The sequence below is a fragment of the Mycteria americana genome, chromosome 5 (assembly GCF_035582795.1).
Source record: "Mycteria americana isolate JAX WOST 10 ecotype Jacksonville Zoo and Gardens chromosome 5, USCA_MyAme_1.0, whole genome shotgun sequence".
In the NCBI taxonomy this organism is placed as follows: domain Eukaryota; kingdom Metazoa; phylum Chordata; class Aves; order Ciconiiformes; family Ciconiidae; genus Mycteria; species Mycteria americana.
Window position 1 is genome coordinate 50,962,012 of NC_134369.1, and position 23,156 is coordinate 50,985,167.

Consider the following 23,156-nt stretch of genomic DNA (forward strand, 5'->3'; position numbering starts at 1 on the left):
AGTGTAGCCAGCTGCAGCAGCTATTTTCTTGAGAACCATCTTGGTTAAAACTTACTGAGTTTGCTAATTTCCTGGTACATGAAAGAGAAAAACAAATAAGTATACTGAGAAGTAGGCCACAACAAGAAAACCCCGGAGTTTTGCAAGTATCAAGAATTCTTTATCAGATAAACTTATTTTATCCTATCAGTCTATTAGGAGAAAGCAGAGCTAACATTCTAACAAAGACAGCCTGTTATATTTTTCTAGGAAGGCTGACAAGGCAAGTCTTCCTCCACTGATAGAATCTATCATATCAGCATATAACTGCTATTGATAGATTATAGTCTCTTGAATCCCTGTCCAACTTCATATAGAGTCAGGAACTTACACAAGCACAATTATTAAGTCTGCTGGTGCCAACAAGTGCTTTGTGCCAACAATATTTTTATCAGTGACAAACACATCACTAAAGCTCTTGACAGAGCATTTAGTACCAATTCATGCAATTTTAGGGCAAGATGAATCACCTATGGGAAAATAAGGACACACAACACTTGCTGTGAAAAGTCAGCATTGCTACTGATACCACATTAATATTTACACAAAGCATACACTCAAGTCTTATGAGTCGAGAACTACCTACAGCATTTTCACCCTAACTACTGGGGAGACTCTCATCTTCTCTTGTTCCTACAGCAATATGCTGTTTGAATTCCATCTCAATAGCAGATCTCTTTCATATTTAAGTGATATAGACTGCAGTTAGTCTGCTTCCAGCAGATACAGGAGGCAAAAAAGAAGAGACTATCATGGCCATCTTGCCTCCTTTGTTACCTTTGTCACAAAGCCTTCAGAGAAGAGTGCAGCCCAAAGAGACTCCTCCCGTTATGCTGCACAGATGATAAAGATTGAAAAGGACAGGGAGGGAGGGAGGGAGGGGGGGAGAGGAAACAATATTATTAATCATCATAACATGGGAAAGCTTGTATCTTTCAAAAGATATCTTCAAAAAGTATGAATATTGGTTTGAACGCTATCAAAGTTAAAAAGCAGCTTTCTCCAAGACTGTGAATTTTGAAACAGAAAGATTCACTACATACACATTTGTAAACCACTCACTTTTAGTTTAAACAAGCATCTGAAATATAAAACTTGCTTGCTGATTTCATTATGGAAGGGTAACACTATAACAACCTATAGTAGCCTAGATAAGATCATGTTCAGATATACATACTAATATGTGGTACTGATTACCAACACACACATTAAACTAGAAGCCCACATCCTGCTTAGAATACTAAATATAAATCATCTTTTCATGTTAGTCACACTCACCATTTCTTGTCTTTGGGACTCAGTGAGCTTTTCAGACAATTCTTCTAGAGTCTTTCTTAATTCAGCATCAGTCCTTCATAGAAAAATATAGGTAAGACAATATTCTACAGTGCAAAAACTAAAAATCAACTGTGATAATTTTAAGGAGCAGCAATCTCCTGAATTTTTATGCTACTTCAATTTGTTCTACAGCCTCTAAATTCCTGGCATAATTAGAGACCAGCCTCAAGTGGAAAACTCATGATAAAAAGCATTTCCATTCCTCAAGTGAAGATAACGGACCATCTAGTTTGAAAGGCTAGGTATCAGGTCAACAAGTACAAAATTATGAACACTTCTACACAGTCCTTTTGAATAGTACTAGTTCCTACTAGGAATTAGCAGTCTAATTCCTGTTATTGCTATTAGACAAAGCACCATATGTTAAGATGGTACGTACTTTAAAAAAGAAACATTATGGCCTGCATGAGAGCTTGCCCTCCAGAGACTCCAGTACCAAGAACAAATAAGGAGCAAAGCTGTAATAAAAGAAATTCCCAAGTCCTTGTCATTTTGTCCATATATAAAAAAAGGGGGGAAAAGCCACACATAGTATACAAATCAGAATTGATGGGTGTTATTTACATTTATAAACGCTGCACAAGATGACATGGAACAAGCAGTTCATAATACTGCTTTCATCTACATGTTGTGCAATTCCCCGCTCTCCCCAAAATTATTTTTTTTAAATACAAAAGAACAAAGGAGTTTAAGAATTATTTAAAACCATAACAGTTATTTTCCATACTATTCTTCACATGAAGTTATATTCTGTTTATACCGATTTCTTCTTGAAAGCTCCCGACTCATGTCATCTCCTAGGCGAATTTGTTCACTACTGAGATCTCGAAGAGACTGGTGGAAAGAATGCAGCTGTAAATTAAAGTACACAAATTAAGCCAAGGCTTAGGAACCCTTTTTTCTGTGATATTCCAGAAATACATATATACACACTTTTTAAAATAAAGGAGATAAAAATAACCTACAAAATAATGAAATTCCATGAATTGCAGATGAGCCTGGATGAGCAGGTGAGGCTTGCATGCTTCTAATTCAATCACCCCTTCACAACACTTGCTCATTCAAGTTTAATTTTCAGTACATTATTTGCTAAACCAAGTTTCCCAACTATGGGGTTTTTTTCTATGGTTTAGAGCCTGGTCATTTTGGTTATTTGACACTGCACCATCTTTTTAACATAATGCAAAGCAAGTTGAAAGATCTGAAGAGGAGAAGTCAGGAGAGACACATTTCCTGCTAATAAATGCTAGTATAAGTGAAAAAGTTCTGCCCAGCTACATATCTTACTATCAAAAGATGGCAAATGAAATTGGAAGTGACCAAGCAGAACACTATGATGTATTCAGGAACTAGCAAAGCACTGAGGAAAGGTATTTTACCTTGCCCAAGACTTTACATACTCTATTAGAATGCTTTTTTCAGAGCTTGGAGAGAAAAAAAAAAAAAACAACACACCACCAAACACAAAACAAAACAAAAACAACAAAAAAAACCCCATATCTATTTCCCTTTGAAAAACCTCCCATTTCCCCCATTCAGCAGGCCCCCAATTTGTAGTCAAAGTTTTTAAGGGAGTAAATAAAAAATGTAATAGGTCATCCACCCTTCATGGGACAAAAAGTGACAGTTATTCCATCCTACTGCTGTCAACAGCTCAGTGGCCAGGACCATCATTATGAAAACCCCTGGTTTATAATATCCCCTTGTTCTATGCCCAAGACTTAAACCTGGATCTTCCACAGCCCAGTTGACTGCCCTCGACATTCAGACACAGGTACTACCATCTCCCCTCTGTGACTAATCAGAAATTTCAACCTGACCCAAAAGACTTTGAAAAACACAGCATATTTTCAAAATGTATCAGCCTAAGAAGGAGAGAGACTCAAACGTGTTAAAAGCCCATTCAGCTGGAAAATTACCTTAGCTAGAAGCAGTCAGAATGGGAATAAAGTGACTGTGGTTACAGAAAGAAGAAAAACCCACAGCTTTAGTCAAGCAGTACTGCTTTATCTCTGCCCCAATTTCTACCTATGGTCATAATCAATGACTACTTCTAGTTCATCATTCCTCAAAGCACTATACTCTTCTTACAAAATAGTTAATGACTGAGTAAAGCCATGTTCACTCACTGAAAAGCAAGAATAAGGAATAAATCAGCAGTTATCAAAACAGGAAAAAAGCTATTTGCTTACATAGTTACTTAATATAAACTAGTAATTTTGTATGCATGCAGGAACTCCCTTGAATAAAATCTCTAAGATATTTATAGAATATTTAGAAGTAAGCTAAAATATTTCTAAGCTTTTTGGAAGCTTAGGAGGAAGATTTCCATATAACATTATTTCCTTTAAAGGATTATGTTCCACACTAACCTTGGTGGAGGAAGGAATGGGGAGAGAAGTAGACTGAAAGGACGATGAAACAGGGTTAAATAGAAGTCTAGGAATTTCTGTAGCACTCAGACTTCCCAAAAAGTCAACTGAGGGAATGTACTGTGGTTAAGTTTAAAAGTAATTATTTGGAAGTTGAGACTGATTTAATAAAGTAAACATGAACAGCTTACAATCAGCTGCTTTAATGTTATTCATAATACATTTCTTCTGGACAAATTAGTCTGCACAGAGGGATTCACTCAAGTAGGTCTAGCCACTCTGTCTGAAAGAGCAAAAACAGGTACTGAAGTCTCCTCTCTATCTGTAGGATACAGAAAACTTATAATCTTATCCACTAAAGTAATTAATTTATTTTTTCTCAAGAGTCTGCAAGTAGACACAAGTTGAGGGATATGAAGATTACCAGTGCCATACGCATCCTTTCCTCCTCACATCATCTGCCTGAAGCATGGGGTCAAATTATCCTGCTCACAGGTCAGACCTAGAATTAAGATGGAGAACTATCTGGCCCAAAATCAATCCAGGCTACACTGAAGTACACAGCAAAAGCACTAAGACCCTGGACTATTAACTAAAGCAGAACAATCCCCTTTAGAGCCACACTGATTTCAGCATGTAGGTGAATGTCAATCACATATTCAGAGATGACTTTTTTTTCTCATACACGGCCTAAAAAGTATAGAGATTATTTTCATACATTCCTTTTGATATCACTACCATCTGCATCTTTTTATCTATAATGACAGATTTGCATGAAACTTGATGACACTGACAGATACAAGAGGTGACTGCCTAATGGGGAATGGCACGTAGCATTGAGAGCACACTTCATAGCTGAAACATTTAGCTGCATCATCAGAATAACCTCATTTGATGTAAAAGCCTAGTGACCACATATTGCCTATTTGGGGAAGCAACTCCCATTAGTGCTCTGTACCTGGTCCAAATTATCTGTCTCACTGACAAATCGAACACTTGCAGATCTAGACCTTCGATGTTTATTGCCCTGTGAGTCTCCATAATCCCTGAGAGGAGAAGTAGGCAGGAAGTGGCGGTTCCCTTTATGAGATAAGAGATAAAAAAAATAAGTAGGAAGACAAAACTTCATATGTGAAATTTTTCATTTTACTATTTCAAGAAAAACGTGTTTCATCTTGCCAATATCCTTATAGGCCACTTTACGGACAAAACAACTACTAAAGTTATATAAAATGCACAGGCATACTTCTTGTTTAGCTCTTCCCAGGTTTCTTCTTCAATTTAAATATTTCTGGAATACATGTATGTGATGGGTAAGAAAGAGGTTTCCTTTGTTCCTCCAAGGACTAGGTAGTTTTTTCCTCAAATTTTATTTGCCCAAGCAACAGCTTTTCCTCCACCTGGATCTATTATAGCTTCAAACTACAGTACTTCACAGCTTTCACATCAGAAAAATGAAAGTTTTAGAACTTTCTACTAATATACATTAAATGATACTTCTGGAAGGAATATTCCTCCCAATACAGCTTTTCCTAAAATATAATTAATTTTCAGAGAGATATAAAAGAAAAAACTACTTTTCTGTAGGTTATACATTGGTTCAGTTTTTCCTTTTCCACTGAGCCTTACATAATTTCACCCACACATCTATAAACTTATGCATTTAAAATTTAACTTTCCTTTCTGCTGTGAAGCAAGCTTCAGGAGCTGCAATATCTTTTGGATTTAGCTTTAACTTGTATGTACCTACAACTCTTGCAGTGGACAAGGAATTTTCTCTACTGAAAGAATCAATGTTTCACTTAGATCTCTCAGGATATCAGCAGAAAAGACTATGTAACAGAAAGCTATAAGAATCTACCAACTAAACAACTGCATAACTTAATGCAGGTCTCCCAGCTTTCTAAACTGAATTTCTCTGAAGTAATTAATGATGACTTTTCATGCCACTATCTTTACACATTTTTCTTCTTAATTTCCTCTTTTCATACAACAGCTATATGACATAATTTAAGTATACTCAAGCACCTTAAGTATTTTACCTGACACTCCTCCATCCAGATCACTAGGGTATAAGCTTGAGAGAGAAGCACTTCTCATTCCAGAGTTTTGGGTTAATCGTTGGCTCCTTAATTGACCTATAGACTGTTCCAGTGATTCTTTTAACTGCAGAGAAATTACAACTTACTGAAATATGAACACAGACTGATTAAAAAAAAGCATGTAAAATAGTATTTTTCAAAAAAGCCATTAAGAGAATCAAAACTATTTTAAAGCCAAGTATAGCTATGAATTTATAACAGCTTTTCTTCAATATCTTGTATGTTATATTCCCATAGCTATAGTAAAACATGTTTCCAACATTGGCAGCTTCAAATATCAAGTTTCTTAAAACAGTGGTGCAACACACGAGGAGAACTCAAAAGTATATCTCCTACAACCAAAATAAGACTTATTTGCCAGCAATGCTCAATAACAGCCCTGCAAAATCCAGAAAACAACTTCAAAGAACTGGTTTTTAATTGGAATTTTTCTACCAGCCCTACCTGGAATCAATTTGACATACAGCTATCAAGCTGTACATCAAGCCCTACTTCTAGTAGTTACACTTTCAGAAAAAGGCAGACATTCCCAACTTAAGGATTCAGAACTAACTATATTCCTAAATAAGTTCCTCATTTTTCAAACTTGCATCTTATTTTCTAAGGTTGCATTTGCTAACTTTGGTTCTCAGCTACTTGCTTTTGTCACACCTTTATTTGACAATCTACAAAACATCAATTTCTAAAGGTTCACCTTTCCTTTCCGTAACAGAGGCTTGTACACTATGGTTAAATTGCTGCTTTATTCTTGCAGAATTATACACACTGTGTTGGATCTCTCTCTGGGCAGCACTTTTTTCCCAAAGCATAAAACACTAGTTTAAATCTTTTCTGAATCTTTCAATGCTTGCTTAGGTTCTTTTTAAAGTATTATGTTTTCATTATATGGTATTATTAGAACAACTTCATTATTACTAAGAAACTCTCAAACCTTAAGGATTTTCTAATGGTTTCTTAAAAAGATGGAGGCTGCTTGACAGAAAAAGATACAACAATGAATGCATGTAACAAAAGATCACGTTTGTATTCGAAAAGCTAAAACGTAAAAAAAATTCATTAAAATACCAGAGGATCAAAGAAAGAACAGCAATAACTCAATTTTCAAATCTAGCTTGACCCTGTCAAAGACTTATCTTGCATCTTTAATAAGGCAATAAAAACTCTGAATTACGCTACAGGTGCTCAGTTTGCATGCTTTAGCTCTACAGCACTCATTTTTACCCTTTCTACATGAAACCAGATGGCTGGATTTTTTTATTATTTTAATTTTTTTTAAACAAAGAACCACAACAGTGTCCAGAATTAACAACTTTGCTCTTCAGTGTTTCTTTAGAACAGAACAATGGCCAAAAGTTGTTTTAAAAATTTGAGTTATAATTTACATTATCAACATCATCATATTTTAAGGTATTTCTGTTCTCTTAAAAAACAACTCAGTCATTAAAAGAATGAAGAGAGGCTATGAGAGTAAACCAGAGATATTAAACATAATTTTTCATAGAATATCCTTAATATTCACCAATCTGAATTCCATTCCTCAACTTCTCATCTATAAGCTGTTTAAATCCCATCAAAAGAGTGCCTAACATTTTGGTCCTTTCCCATTTCTTCTTTCTTTTGTGTTTGGTTTTTGTCTTTTTTTTTTTTTTAATTTATTTAAAGAGACAAACATCAGTGGCATCAGAAAAAATAAAATTTAAAAAAAAAAAAAAAACCACAAAACCAAAATGCACCCAAACCACCAGATCTCTCTCAAAGGCTGATTACTTTTAAACCTCTCCAAAGCCTCACATGACCAAAAAAATCCACCCCAAAACATTCTCTCCCTCTCACTCCCTTCTCTCCACCGCAAAGAGCGGAACAGAACCTTTTCTCTACTATTCTTGTCCTCCAGGCAGATAACGAAACCACAAACCAACAGTGAAATCAGCAGGAGAATAACATTGCTCTGGAACAGAGCACATATGGAGAGTACAACGTTCCCACTACTAGAGAATCAACAATAGCAACAATGAAATAGAGTTCTGAGCGGCAAACCTTCCTGACCCTGTAAGTTACCTAGCAAGTTTTGCATTGATTCACAGGCAGACCCCAGGCACCTAGAAGTGAGGTAGTGAGACTAATTTATAAATTAGAATGGAAAAGAGCTCCTCAGCAGCAGTTACCAATTCATAAATGCAAAGGTGCTATACAATAGTCTGAAGAAAATCTTTTTTATGGAAAAGATCACAAAGAATTCAAGAGTCAGACATTACAATATTCAGCATAACTGACAGAACCTAAACACATATTCCATTTGGAGCAAAATACTCTTAGATGAACAATCTTGTCTAATATGGTAGAAACACTTGACCAACTATCATTGTGAAAAAAACCCAACACATCACCATCCAAATGAGAAATTTATTCAAGTTTCTTAAATATTTATTGTAGGAGGAAAACAGATTCACTGCTTCCTGATCCCAGCTGCTTCTTCCTACATACCAAATACATACGACATTTATTCTATGCAAGTGGGAACTTCTGCGTCAGGAAGGGAACAGAAACTCAGAAAAACACACTATCTTTACTAGTAAGACTGATTTTAGTCTATTATTTAAAGCTCAAGCAGGAGATGGTTAGAGTCTCTAGATTTCTCCTCCACTTGAGCCATAATAAAAGCTACCTAGCATGACTAAGAATGGACATTAAGTGAAAACTAAATTTCAGTGATGTCTCACTCACCTTGATGTTTCCTCATAGAAAATCTTTCCAGAATAACGATGTTGAACTACATTTAGTATCAGCATTTGTTAAAAACAGACAACCTTAAATGGTTCCAATGCCCACCAGAAATTCTACAAATTCAATAACTAAGTAGTGCTTATAAAGACACAAACAGCATTCAAAGAGAAAAAAAATTATTGAGGCATATAATATCCCCAATTACTTCCATGCAGAGCTTGTGCACACTGATTTAGAAAGCAAGCTGTCTTAAGAAAACAAGCCTTCTTTTCTACATATTTGCTTTTTCTCTCTACCCTCACATGCAGAATATTCCTACATCTCATATGTATCTGTTTCCAGGCAGCACCTGCTGCAGTTTGTTTGTAACCAAGTTACAAACCTCTCTTGCCCTACCAGCACTAATTTGTTTCACCTTCTCTGTCTAGACACCTGTTTTCAAACTTGTAGAAGCTTGATATTTATGAGAATTTCACCCCTTCTGCAATTTAGAGAAAGCTGGTCAACAGATTCAGAACCTGTTGTAGAATGATGGGAAAAAAAACCTACACCAGTATGATCACAGTCTCATTCCCTGTTGTAACTCAGCTTTTATCCTATCACTTATTCACACAAAAGAAACATGTTCCCTAACACACTATTTCAGCTATGCACCTTGTACTTGGCATAGTATCATAACATAACAATCTATTTGGTGCTTATAAACCAGAAGAGTAATGAAGCTACAAAACCTGCCAGAGTTTCATTATATAACATATTACTACAGTTTGATTTAGATTGCTCAAATAAATATGAAAAGTTTATGTTTACATCTACTTAACTCTTGATATATTCTGTCCATTACTACCAAGTTTTCAGCTATGAATGCTATTAGCAGAAAAGATTTAAGAAGTTAAGATAAACTGAAAGTTGCTCACAGTTGCTATTGCTTCGGTTTGTTCCTTGTTGTATTCTCTGTATTGTCCTAGCAAACGGTCAACATGTCTTAGATTTCTGTTGGTATCCTTAAAAAAAAGTTTGAGGAAGAAAAGTCAAAACAGAAACCTCCTCTAATCAAATATTACTGTCTTTATTATTCTTGGTTTATAAGAGTAAACTGATAACACAAGTGCTTTTTAAAGGGTCTAAGCATTCAAAATCCTATCCAAGTAACCAGAATCTGAAGATGTACAGCACAGCTAAAGGGAAGGAAAAAAAAAAACCCAAACCACAAAACAAAAAAAACCACACAATCATTTACAGTACAACAGTAAGGCCTCGGCTTCAAACAAAAAGTTTTATAAGTTTCAGCCACTCTGGAGAAAAATCTTTTTAATCCAAAGTTCTTAAAAAGTCAACTTGATTCTGTTTTACAGGCAGGTAACAGAGAAATAACAAATTTTAGGTAACAAATAACACATTAGGTAAGGTAACACATTAGGTAACACATTTAGGTAACACAATAACACATTAGGTAAGGTCTCTGCGTGAGCATTCTCTGACCAGATGAAGAGCTTGATCAGGTAGCATACCTGCTGGAAAGCAGTCCACAAAAAGCAATTAGCTTAAAATCAGAATTTCAGAAGAGCAGCTAGAAAGAGGTTAGACAGAAACAGGACAATACCAAAGAGTCCCTTTGAAAAAACAGTCAGATTACATTCTTATTAACTCATCTCTTTTCTAGCTTGATGATTATTTTCTAGCTAAGAAGTTATGAAGTTTAAATTCAGCATTCTATAGGGATTTTTCTCTTCTCACACATTAAAAAGAAAAAAAAAATATTGCCAGCCAAACAATACTTCAACACAAATGATAATATATAAGCCCACCCACTCTAGGTATTCAGAACTGTCAGAGAAGAATGGAGATTACTTCTCTAGCAATGAATGGTGTCAAGGTAGCTAAATGTCTCCTCCCACTTGCAAAACAGATTGAGAGATTTCCTCTGCTGCTTCCCCTGAAGAAGCAGGAATTAGATTAACACTTTTTCCTGCTCAGGTATAGATCTCTTACAAGTTTACAAATAACACTTCTCACTGTGCTGTTCCACATCTAGAAAATACTTGAATTGTAAACTCTGTCATGAGGGAACTGACTGCCTACATATTTACTTTATTAGGAACTGGGAAATTTTACACAGTACAAGACAACAAAAATGGGGCTGGAACTTTCTGCTACAAAACTGAATGCCTCTTGTGAGAATCTGACAAAGTTTATTTGGCATTATTCAGTTTGCTGACTTTATAAACAGTATTACCAAACTCATCATTGTTTCTAACAACATTGTATTACTATCTGAAGTAACAGCTGTATAAAAGCGTAACAAGCCACATACTTTCAGATCAAAGGCAATATGATTAATTTCCCAAAATCTTTTTGGTTTGCACAGAAAGCAATGTTTCCCATCAGTACAGCATTTTCCACAACTTCAGAAATGAAAATTTGACCCTATGTTATAGAAATGCAGATTCTATAAATACTTTAAAACAGTATTTTGTAAACCACCTGTAAAGTGCTTGCTAAAGTATGGATCTTCTCTGTAACTTCTTCAGCACCACAGTTCCGAGCTCTGTTGTGGGATGCTCTCAGAGGTGGCCGCCTTCCTATTCGATCCCTAAGAAAGTTGTCTGAATCACTGGATGAATCTGCCATTAGTATCTCGAAACCTAGGCAGAAAGACCAGAAAAAGTAATGAATGTTAAATCTTGATTGTAACCGAACAGTTTCTTACTTTCACAATATTCCCAAAGCAATCTCATAGACTCAGACTACATTTACATTAGCATTTCTGGTTCCAGTCAGGATGTACTTTTGAAGCAGATCTTCCAACTGCTCCTCAGTTATTGTATTTGTTCACACCATGAAGCAGTGCCAAAATGCAAGAGGCAGAGCCCGTTCCGAGAGAACTAAATCAAAAGATGCACTTTCACTACCTCTAATTGCTCAGTATCCAGGATAAGACCATAGTCCAAAGCAAATTCTCCGCCCAAAACACTGGGGACATCAGCTCTTTATCAAGTGTTCTGCTCTGCAGAACCATTCCCCTGTGCCTCACACTACTAGCTAAGCTATATTCAGCTTGGCCAGGGCCAACTAAGACAAATAACCCCAAGTAACTAACTGTCTGAAGCAAGCCTATGAACCAGTATCTTAATGACTCAAGAACTGGAGATATTATGGAAGAAGGCAAATGCAGTGTCTTAAAAAGAAGGGAAAGGAAAGAAAACTGTGGCCAAGAAGTTATAGACTAGACTAAACAACTTAAAATAGTCTATTTTAATCTTTTCCACATACTAAAATTAAGTTTCCAGCAAAAGACCTGTTCTCAAAAAAAAAAAAAAAAAAAAAGCAATGTGTCCGTTGATATCAACTCAATCAACCTGCTAATGAATAACAATTTGTTAAACAGGGAAGAAGCAGTAGAGTTCACTTTTTTTTTAAACCTTGGACACACATGACATTCACAAAAGCAAGCTAAAGAAACATGAACTAAATTAAGCTTTCCTAAAATGGGAGCAGAACTGGGTGAGTATCAGAACTCACAGAGCAGTTCAGAGAAATTACGTGTCAAATTGGAGAGAGGTACCAAGTGAGAACCTAGAGTGAATCCACTATATATTTTCATTAAATAAACCGATAATGCAATATAATATGTTTATTAAATTTGCAGCTGACACTATTTGTCCAACTGGACAAATACAGCAAGGAAAACAAAGCTGGTAAGAGAAAGAGGGAAAAAAAGGCTATTCAAGAGCTTTAGTATTTCAAGTTGAATATGCATCAGCAATGTCATATTCTAGAAAGAAAAAGCTAACACCATACAAGATGTAAAAATAAGGGTAATTTTGTACATTGTGAAATATTATTTATTTTATCCAATGTTAATTCAACATAACCCAGATTACTATGTTGATGCTGGGGCAATTCACTTGACTAGAATTCAAACATTACTTGAGGCAGAAGAAATAAGGCTTGTGAGGAAAGAATGGGGATTGCTGAGTCTTAAGAACAGCAAGGTAGAGGAGGGAAAATAGCATAACAAACATCAGACACGGGAAGAGAAATTATTAAAAACTACAGACAGCTATGACCAGTATAGGAAAGTCAGACAGTAACTGATTAAAATTATGACCCTCAAAAGGTAGGCTAGATAGCAATTTTTTCTTAAACTATTACACACTGCAGAAGTTTGCCTAAAGGTCACGGAATCACTATCATAAGATCTGTGTTAACGGCATCTGCTGGGAGAAACAGTCTGAGCCTACTCTGGGGAAGAGGAAATAGACTGGCAAACTCTTGAACTCCCTTTAGCCCTGTAGTCAACACAAAAAAAGCCACAGTAAAAGTGTCATTCTTCTAGCCATTACAGCTGAAGTTTCCCAAAGAAACCATGCATGAGTTTCAATTCTTATATTGTATTTTATATAGAGGCGACATGATGCTTTTCTAGAGCATTATATTTAATTTTTAAAAGGTTGTAAATTTGTGTCCCCCAGACTTGGATAGAAACCTTTCAAACATTGAAGGAGAGTAAATCAACGTACTCAGTCTGTGCTAAAGTACACTAATATTCCTTACATTTTCTGAAGTGATGAATTCATCTCATCTTCCCTTCCCTTATCTCACTAAAGCACATTTTTACTGCCAGTATCAGAATTCACTACTCCAGTGCCTCTCATTCTAGTCAGCTGAAATAAAGTCTAAATGAGGTTGAGAAAGCATAAACACTGAGGACTGGGAAACACGAAATATGGGGTATTTTCAAAGACAGAGGAAAATAAAAGAAATAAAACACCAATAGAAATAACAACATGGAATAATATTCATTTTTACCATAATTCAGTACAAAAAAACCCCAAACAACTTACTCTGTCCTGCACATTACTACACCAAGCTGTATTTTCCCCTCAATCTTTACTATAATGGACATCAGCAAGATCCATATTCCAACACATAGACCACAGGTATCACTGATAAGCATGAAATGAGACTTCTCTCAAACAAGTTTGGCATCACCTGTTCTAGAGTATTTTTTAATTCCTTCTGTAACTGCAGTGTCAGTTCTCCAGGCTGAAACATCTCTTTCGGACCTTACCAAGCATGACAAGCAGCACAATTGCTCAAAACCCAAAAAGTAACTTATTCAGTGATCAATTTCCTCCAAGCTTAACAAAGATTTTCAGTTTCAAAGCATTTTGTGAAAATACCTTTAAGACACCAAGTAAAGGGGAGACCCTATTAATGGCCATACTAAGAATTAAGCACAAGATCAGCCTTATTAGGGATCAGAAACTCAACTCTGAGACATTAATCCACAGCAGTCTAGTCTTCATCTACTCATGGACCTATGTACCAGCATATTTTGCCTGACTGTTATTCTTACAGTCACAACACATTCAATTTTAATGATCATAGCAAATGGTTGATGGTCTATATCTGTCATACATTAGCTCAGCTACAAAGTCATAGTAAATGTTGTTTTGACAACTTAGATTCTTCAGAACTCCATTCACAGTTTTACAGGAAGCAAATTCTCTTTTCCTCCCAAACTGGGCAGAAAAGCATATGTTGGATTTACTCTGTATGTAGAATAACGCACAGAAGTATCCCATGAGAGCTAGAAACCTTACATCACGCAAATCCTATAGCTTGTCTGCGAGTCAAACAGCTCCAAGTGAAAGATTAGGCTTAACTCTTAATTCCACCCTGTCACATTTCTTTCTAGAAGCTGAGAGCCCAATAATAACATCACTTATGACATTATCAGTTTCACATTAGTGAAAGATGGCTTTTTAAGGATACCTGACTAGACAAAGAAATTAAGAACAATGAGACACATAAGAGCATTCAAGTGATAGAAAGTGTTTTAACTCATTTCCAGATGAAATGGCATAAGCCAGCAGAATTCCAAAGGTTAGTTATTGCATCTCAGCTGATGGGAACTAAATTCTTAAAATTTTCTCAAACTCTTTTGAGAGTGGGCCTCTGAACATGACCCTACATGTACCTCTGGTTAGACAAGTATTGCAACTTGTAATGTCAGAAAAAGAGACAGGCATTGATAGAAATTAATGAAAAACAGCAGTTGACTTATCTGCTGAAAACATCATTCTGAGAAGTGTCTCAACCCTAAGACCCCCAGCTACTGAAAAGCTATGACCTTGGAGAAAACAAAAGGGAAATCAAGATTTACAGCAGAAAAGATTAATGGGTTTGTTTTCATCTGTCCAAAAATAAGCTTATTAAGATATTTACTGGCCAAAGCTCTGAAGAAAGGCTAGTAAACAAGATAAACATAAAATAAAACAGTAGACACAGGAGGACATTTTGTCTGAAGAAAACTTTCCATTTATGGTTAAGTAGCATTCCTCTTTGTTCTCATGAGCAACCTAAGAGGAACCGTAAGTACTTTTAAGTTTTGTTTCATATAAAGCACCATCCTCATTTTTAAAGCAATTACAGAAGTTTCATTTTAGATTAAAAAAAAATCATAAAGAAGCAGAAATTTGTACAAATATTCTGTATGCACATTTGCCTATTAATTTAAACAAAAAAAAAGCCTATTGTCACTTTTTCCAAAAACCTAGACTGATTTCAGCACATTATCATACAACCTACTTGACAGTGAGCATCATTTGTCTTTTACTGGTTTTTAGTCTACCCAAAGAGATTATAACCTTTCTTGCACTGAGGAAAAACATCAACACTCAGTATTTTCCTTCCCTGTAGAAAACAGGGCTTCAGTTTCACTGAGGACTCTCCTGTTAAGAGATCTGCAGGGTAAAGCAAACATGAAGTACAGCTGACAGTCTCCACAGCAAGTTCTCCAGCTCAAGTAAGCAAAAGATGAACTCAGTATACACAACCTGATTACTTCTCAAGTGTTTTTATTTGTTTAGCTCCATGCAGACTAATCTATCACTAGGTAACTAACTTAGTGCTAAAGGCATGTTTGAAGCCTTATAGTTAAGACTGAGCATGACAAAAAAATTCGGCAGCCATTCCGGAAAGGGACATGACACCTGAAAGACCCTTTCCTTCAGTGCTTCTAACTGAGCCAGAAGAAGTTTTCAAAAAGCCAGGAAGGTGATCCAACATGTTGTCATTTCACCATTATGTTTTCAGGCACCAGTACTACGTTTTATTGTCAACTTGTGACACCATGTTCTCATCACTCTTCATCACCACGACACAGAAAACGGTTCTTTCATACTGTTCACAACAAGTAAGCTCAACTAATGCCCTCTGCAAGTCCTCTTCTCGCCGTGCACGTATCGACCTTCACTAACACCTGACCTCATCTCTGAGGGCCTCCGGGCCTCCTGGATCTTTTGCCCCGGACAGAACCGTGAAAGCCCCGGGGGCAGCGGGACATCCCCAGAAAGGCGCCGGGTTCGCCGACGGCCGGGCCTCCGGCAGGACCACGGGCTGCCCCGGCTGCCGCCGCGACTCGTCAGTAACCCCACGGCCGCCGCACTCTGCGCCTCCCGCCGCAGCTCCGGCTGCCGCAGCTCCCGGCTGCCGCGCCGCCCGGCGCCGCTCACCTCAGCGCCCGCCCTCCCGCGGCGCTCCGCACCCCGCCAGCCCCGAGCGGCAGCGCAGCCCCTTCCCGGGGCCGCAGCCCCGACTCTGGCCTTCCCGCACCCCCAGCGCTCACCGCACAGCAGCTGCGGGAGGACGCCCTACCTCCCCAAGGCGAAGCCGACCCCTTCCCCGGGCGCGCCCAACAGCCCCACGCACCTCCTCACCTCGCCACTATGGCAACTTGAACTAGCCGCCCTGCCGCCAGCTGCCGGAGCCGCCTTCCGGGCGCCAGGCCCCCCCGCAAGGCTCTGTGGGACAGGTAGTCCACGAGCACAGGCCGCCGTGGGAAAGAACGAGTAGAGGACTTCAACTCCCAAGAGACCTTGCGGCGGCGACGCCGGCCGGGCCGAGTCGCGCGCGCCCGCAGGAGCGGTAACGGAAGACCAGGCTCCGCCCCGCGGGGAAGCCGTTGGTCCTTTAGAGGCCGCGGCCGCGGGGTGTGGGCGGCGGTGGGAAGGTGGTAGCGTGCACTGGTGTTTATAAGTTTTTAAAAGGGAAACGTTTACAAAATACACATTGGGGATTACAAACACTACAGCTAAATAAACATGAAGAGCAGAAACAAAAGCTGTTGCCCTGGCAAAGCTGCTGTGTATATTCCGCTTCTGAGGAGACTAGGCACCTGGCGGATCCACTGGGAAAAGGAGTGTGTGGGCTACTTAAAACAGTTGTTTCTTACAGGGAAGACGTCGCCATTTCTATCTCTTGACTTTTTCTTGTTTCTTCAAGCCAGGCATCTCCCTCTTCACAAATGTTGTATCTGTTACCCTTGTGCGCAGTAAAAATGACTAAATATTACAGACTGCTACACTGACTAGCCTTGAAGAAAGAAAAGGGATAAAGAGTGCTGTGAGTGATCACAGGAACATTGCCTGGGCCTCTGAAACTTGGGCAGAACTTGCAACAGTCCTAAAATCACTGGAATATTTGGCTGCAGATCACCTGTAGGTGAGCACTCAAGCCCAAAGTAAACGCAGTGGGTTGGTTTTTTTAACGCAGGTATGTCTGTATTGCCTCTGGGATCCACTCCAGGGAGTGACCATTGGCCTTTGAGCACAGTAATAAAGCACGGCTGACAATCCATACTGCCTACCTTTATTCCTGTCCCGCAGGACGGTTTCATTGACTCACCCACAAGTCTCTAATGCAGCAGGCATGCTTGCATGCTGTATGATTACAACACACCTCAGGAGTAATCGAGGCCCCCTGTCACTGGCAGCATCCACCAACATCCCAGGCAATGGCTGCTGGCCCCTGCTGCTGTGTCTTTGATTTGTGGTCATGCTCAGGTGGCATTATCCTCATCTGAGCTGAAGGCAGGTGAGACACAGAACAGGAATGTAATGGCATAATTTACCTCTCTGTGAGCTGAAGCATTAGTGAAGAAATAAGTCTTCCCTGGCTTCCAATGCATGACCATTGCCCTGGCCTTTCCTCTGCAAACTGCGGCATGGTCAGGTTGTGCTGGCAGGTCTAAATGCAGGGTGAGAGTCAGGGCTTCTGCTCAGTCTCATCTCAAAAGGCTGCTCATGGTGGTCTCTGGGAGACAGGCCCTGAATCTTCCTGAGCTCTCTGAGGGATTCCCTCTCCTCCCAGTTTTGCACCTGGCAGTGGGCTTGCTCCTCCATAGACTCCCAGAATTCATCCATGGGCAGATTTCTTTTTCTGACCTAGTAGGCTCTCTCAGGCCATCACAGAGAGGATGAAGGGGTAAGGAGTGTGTCCTGGATGTGGCTGGTGCATATTCGAGAAGTGTATTTGCATCTATGCTAAGTGCGAGCACATCTGGCTTGCTATCAACACAATGTTCCAGTGGAAGCTGATGAGTCTCCAGCTGAGACTGCCAACCTGGGCACAACCACTGGTCCTAAAGACCATGCTAACCATGCATATTGCAATTGTGAAAGTAGCTAGTCAGCAAACAGCACTTGCCATCTATGTATATATTGGTCTAATGTTGTAACAGAAGGAAGCAGGTGCTTCCAGTGCTTCAGACAGCTATTTTTGCACACAGCTACATTGTCAGCTGCAGCATTACCACAAGCATTGTAACTCTTTCACATATGCATATGAAATAAGGCTTATGCCACTGACTAATACATAGTTTTCCCATCCTCATCAAGCTGAGGCTTGCTTGGTGTAACAAGTGAAATACTAAAGACTTACAGAAAACATGTAAGCAGGCATGTATGCTAAGACTCCTGGACTGTGTATCTTTGCTGAAAAAGATCCAAACCATCAAGATCCCACCACTCCCAACAGAGAAGAAAAGCAGCAGGCCAGTGATGTTTTCAGACTCAGTTGATTCAGTGAACACCAGTGTGAGGTAACAAACTGCTTGAAGCTCACTGTGGTTTTTGCACAACATATTTAGTGCAAAATTCTGGTGTTCTCTGTTCCCTTCAAAATTCAGGGAATGAGAGAGGGAATAGGTAAGTGTGATAGGGTTGTTGATGAGGGTTGCTAGTGTGTGTGTGTGTGTGTGTGTGTGTGTGTGATCACACTAAGCTAGTGTGATGAACTGTCAACTCCATCAAGTCTGTTCCTTGTACCTGTGCATGTTGATTTCCAGACTAGATGGATGCATTAGGGGTTTTTTTGCTGCACCTTTCTTTAGAGTAGGGAGAGGGCTAAAATTTGCATGCATGTATTTGTAACCATGTCCAGATAGGAACATAAAAAATGCCCTGTTGGTCCATTTGGCCCAGCATATTGTATTCAACAGTGACAGCAGGAAATGCTATTTAGAGAGAGCACATGAACCTGGCTACTTTCTAACCTTCTCTGTAGTTTCCTCCAGCATCCACATTTGTCATGTCAGAGGACATTTGTAAGAGGACTATTTCCTTTGGTATCTGTTTACAGGCCTGTAGCTCCTAAATTTGTATAATCCTGTCTGCCTCCCCAACCTCCTGGCAATGATTTCTAAAAGTTTACTTCTGGATGTGTGAAAAAGTGCTTTCTTTCTACTCTATGGCTGCATAATTTAAGGGCCTTTGCTGAAGGCTGTCCTAAAGGCTGATTGAAAATCTAAGTAAACTGTATCTAAAGACTTCCAAAATACATGAGGAAAGTCTGTCTTTCAAAAAAGCTGTTTTGATTCTTCCTCCAAATATTTTATTTATACATGCAGCCATTAATTTTATTCTTTATTGTAGTTTCTACTAATGTACCAGTACAGTTGCTGTAGAAAATACAGAATATGTATTCTGTATACAAAAATACAGAAACTGTATTTTTTTTATTCTGGATTCTGACATTGTGTGTTCTGGATTCTGTAGTCTGTATTCTCTGAATCTGAAATTCCTTTATTTTCCTTAGAATCTCTGTTAAATATTAGCATAATATTAATTAGTCCTCTGGTACAAAAAGGGTGTTGATTGAGAAGTACACCACAGTCACTAGTTCTGCTATTTCAATCACCAAGTAAATAAGATTTTGACTGGTTATTTTTCTCAAGTTGAATTTATCTGGCCACAAAGAAATATCAGTCTGAGAATCTGTCTGAGCTCTTCTACAGTAAGCATAGAAACAAAACATCATTCAGTTTTGGGTTACGGTGTTATCTACATGCTCCTTTTATATGCTAAGTCATCTACCAGTCTTATAGACTCTGACAGCATTCCTTGCTTTGTTGCATTTGAAAAGGGATTATTAGTTTTTGGTTTTCACAAGTTGTTCCTCAACTGCCTTTAAACTTGTTCTACTATATTTTACATTTAGCCTGCTAGCATTTGAAAGAAAACTTTGTGCTCTACCCTAAAACATGACATTAACTTTTTGAAGGATGATTTCTTGCTTTTAATAACTGACCTTATCCTAGTGTCAACAACACTGGCTTTCTTATGCCCTTCCTGAAGCCTTATTTACTAGGTATGCTCTTGCGGTTTCGTGTCCTTAAAGATTCACCATGAGGCATGCAAGGTAACTCCCTTGTCTGCCCCTTTTAGCATTTTTAACAAGTATCTTCATATTTCTGTAATTCTCTTTTTAGAACCTGACCAGTACTGTGATGAATTTTTTTTGTTTAGTTTTGTCATAAGGATGTTAAATGTAAGTGCGTAGGATTGCTACAGAAGATCTCTTCAGTTTGGAATGCTTCTACATGAGAAATCAATTATTTAACTATGCATAATAAACTACTATACTAGAAATACTTCTAAAGAAGTTGTTTAACTTTACAAACACAGAACACTTTTGTGTTATTATATGAAATCAGAAATATATATCCCAGCATTCTGTTATCTAAAGTGCTGTGTTGAGACAATCACTTGACAGTGCTTGCATTTAGAGAGGCCAGCATGGTCTTACTACTTAAGGCTAGTGCTACTTGATTAATGCTATTGTGCCCTTTGACTCATACGCTTAAGAAAGATCATTGTTTTTTTAAAAAATGAAAGATTATTATAAGCCATTGCATTACTATATATATAAATAAATGTATAGGGAGCCTGAGGACACAGACCTTAAGGGTGGAAAATCCAGAAGGACTATAACATTTTTTTTAATAATTTCTTTTTTTTAGGCTTAAACTGAAATTTTTAAATTCTTGGATTTGTCACTAGTGGTATTTTTACATGCTACACTACTTGTCATCCATGACAAGTCATTATTCTTGTGGCTTTCAGGAGATTGTTTAGATATTTCTTTCAGAAGGCTATCAAAAAGAAAAGATAAGACAACCCTAAATAAATAAGTAACTGGCTTAAAGATTCATCATTTACTGGGCTCAGAAAATGAGTTCTTTTATGAACAGGTATCATAGACATACAAGAAGGAGAAGCACTGTGAGCCAGGTGAATTATCACCTAAGTCAGTGAGCTTAAAAGCTAGTTTTGATTTATGATTGTTGTAATAAACAGTCAAGCTCCTCTATTAAACAAGCTAGTCTCCATATCAAAACATGTATGTGCCATGACCCAACTCAAAGAAAAGTGCAAGATCTGTCTGAAGTCTGAATTATGAGGGCAGATAAGCTTTTGCTGGATGTTATTTCTGAGCGTAGATGCCTATGCTAGAGATGCAGGCAGAGCAGAATGAAATCAGACAAAGATGACTAGAAAGCTGACTTTAGATAAGAGACACAGGCAATATAAGCCTGAGAAAAAAAACCTGAGAGCTTTTTTAGGATAAATGCAGACAGGAAGAAAAGGTCTTGTAATTGTAAATAAATAAGCTATCTTCTATTCTGTGCCCCAATCTGGGCAAGGGATGTCAATGGCAATAAGGACTTCTGTAAGTACATAAGTAGCAAAAGGAAGACTGGGGAAAATGCGGGACCACTGCTAAATGGGAGCAGGGGCTCTGGTGACAGAGGACGTGCGAAAGGCTGAGTTACTGAATGCCTTCTTTGCCTCAGTCTTTGTTCTCAAGGAATTGAGAAAGTCTTTGCCTTTGGGAATCCAAGGCCTCAGAGACCAGGGGGAGAGTCTGGAACAAGAAAACCCCAGGGGAAAGTCTGAAGAAAGGAAGAGTTACCCTTGGTGGAAGAGGATCAGTTTAGAGAATACTTAAATAAACTGAACATACTGAGGATCAGTTTAGAGAATACTTTTAATAAACTGAACATACTGAAGTCTACGGGCCCTGGTGGGATGCACCCACGCATGCTGAGGGAGCTAGTAACATGCTGAGGGCCACTGAGATGATTAGGGGACTGGCGCATCTCTCCCATGAGGAAAAGCTGAGACAGCTGGGGCTGTCTAGCCTAGAGAAGAGAAGGCTTGGGGGATCTCATCAAGGGAGAGTGTAAAGAAGGGAGCGTGTAAAGAAGATGATGTCCAGTGACAGGACAAGAAGCAATGGGCACAAACTGAACAGGAACTTCTGTTTGAACATAAGGAACCACTTTTTAATTGTGAGGGTGACTGAGCACTGGCACAGGTTGCACAAAGCGGTTGTGGAGTCTCCATCCTTGGAATAGTCAAAAGCCATCTGGACACAGTCCTGGGCAACCGGCTCTAGGTGACCCTGCTCGATCAGGGGCTTGGGCCAGAGGACCTCCAGGGGTCCCTTCTAATCTCAACGATTCTGTGACTCTGATTCTGTAGTCCTTTCTGGATACAAACATACCTGCCTGAAAACAGCTTTCATAGTTCTTAGCTTAACTAATTGCCTAAGTCCAACGGATAGTTTCATCTTACTGTTCTCTCTGAGCACTCTTAGAATTGACAACCTCAGACTTTGCAAGGCTTTACACAGCAGTACCTCCTATTTAGTCTTCAGCCAACTGAGTGTTTCAGTTTTCACAGCTTTTTCATGGCTTTTTCATGAAATAAAGCAAAGGGAGAAGCACAAGAGTTCCTTAAGCTCCCATAACCATAAAACTCCATAACTACCTGTTCTTGAAGTCCAAGATAAATTGGTTATATAGACATGAATCTTCAAGAACCTAGAATAACATTCTTTCATGTAGCTATTCAAACATTTGGTCTGATGAGTGCTGCTGTGTCAAAGCAGTATGTCTAATGTAATTTTTTCTGACAGACCAGAACCTATTTCAGATACTGAAATAGAAACTGGTTGGAACTGGCATATTTTACAAGTATCTGGAATGGCTAAACATGTTGATTAATAAGAAAAAAAAACCAAGTCTTTATTCTACTCTTCACTGAATTATTTTCCCAGTTTGAACACTTCCTCACACAGATATTACAAGATTTAACTGTTGATATCTAGTAATCTCTTGAGGAGTTTATGTGGAACACCAATTAGAGCTAATTGCTTCTTTGTTAGAACCTGTTTTGGTTTATCTGATTTGTGTATAAACCATATAAGCAGTGCAAAGATACCCGAGATACCATCTCAAATCTGGCAGATGAGAATAATGTTACTTTTTTAAAAATCATCCCAAAACCAATGGAATTCTGAGCCTTGCAGTGCTTGAGATGATAAGTACTAAATGAGCGACTGTGGCTGTCACTAGAGGGAGTGTCTGTACCAGTGGAAAAATATGCTTGTTGATTTTTGCGATGTTTAAATTAATAGGAACCTGCAGGAGTCTTTGAAAAAGAACCAG

General features: G+C 38.5%; 1 protein-coding gene across 8 annotated transcripts in view; it reads right to left on the bottom strand.

Moving 5' to 3' along the window:
• Positions 1-16,417, bottom strand: part of CEP128 (centrosomal protein 128) — a 139,033-nt gene extending 122,616 nt beyond the window's left edge. For 5 of the 8 annotated variants that reach the window (XM_075503370.1, XM_075503365.1, XM_075503367.1 and 2 more), the window contains exons 1-7: positions 16,303-16,417; positions 11,060-11,220; positions 9,493-9,579; positions 5,792-5,915; positions 4,708-4,829; positions 2,138-2,229; positions 1,318-1,390 (exon numbers count right to left, since the gene is read on the bottom strand). In XM_075503370.1, coding sequence (XP_075359485.1) covers positions 1,318-1,390; positions 2,138-2,229; positions 4,708-4,829; positions 5,792-5,915; positions 9,493-9,579; positions 11,060-11,206 — 645 coding nt within the window. In that variant the 5' untranslated portion in view covers positions 11,207-11,220; positions 16,303-16,417. Of the gene's footprint in view, positions 1-1,317; positions 1,391-2,137; positions 2,230-4,707; positions 4,830-5,791; positions 5,937-9,492; positions 9,580-11,059; positions 11,221-16,294 lie in introns of those variants that run through there. The other 3 variants (XM_075503364.1, XM_075503368.1, XM_075503369.1) reach the window with 3 other exon arrangements.
• Between the last annotated feature and the right edge of the window lie 6,739 nt (positions 16,418-23,156).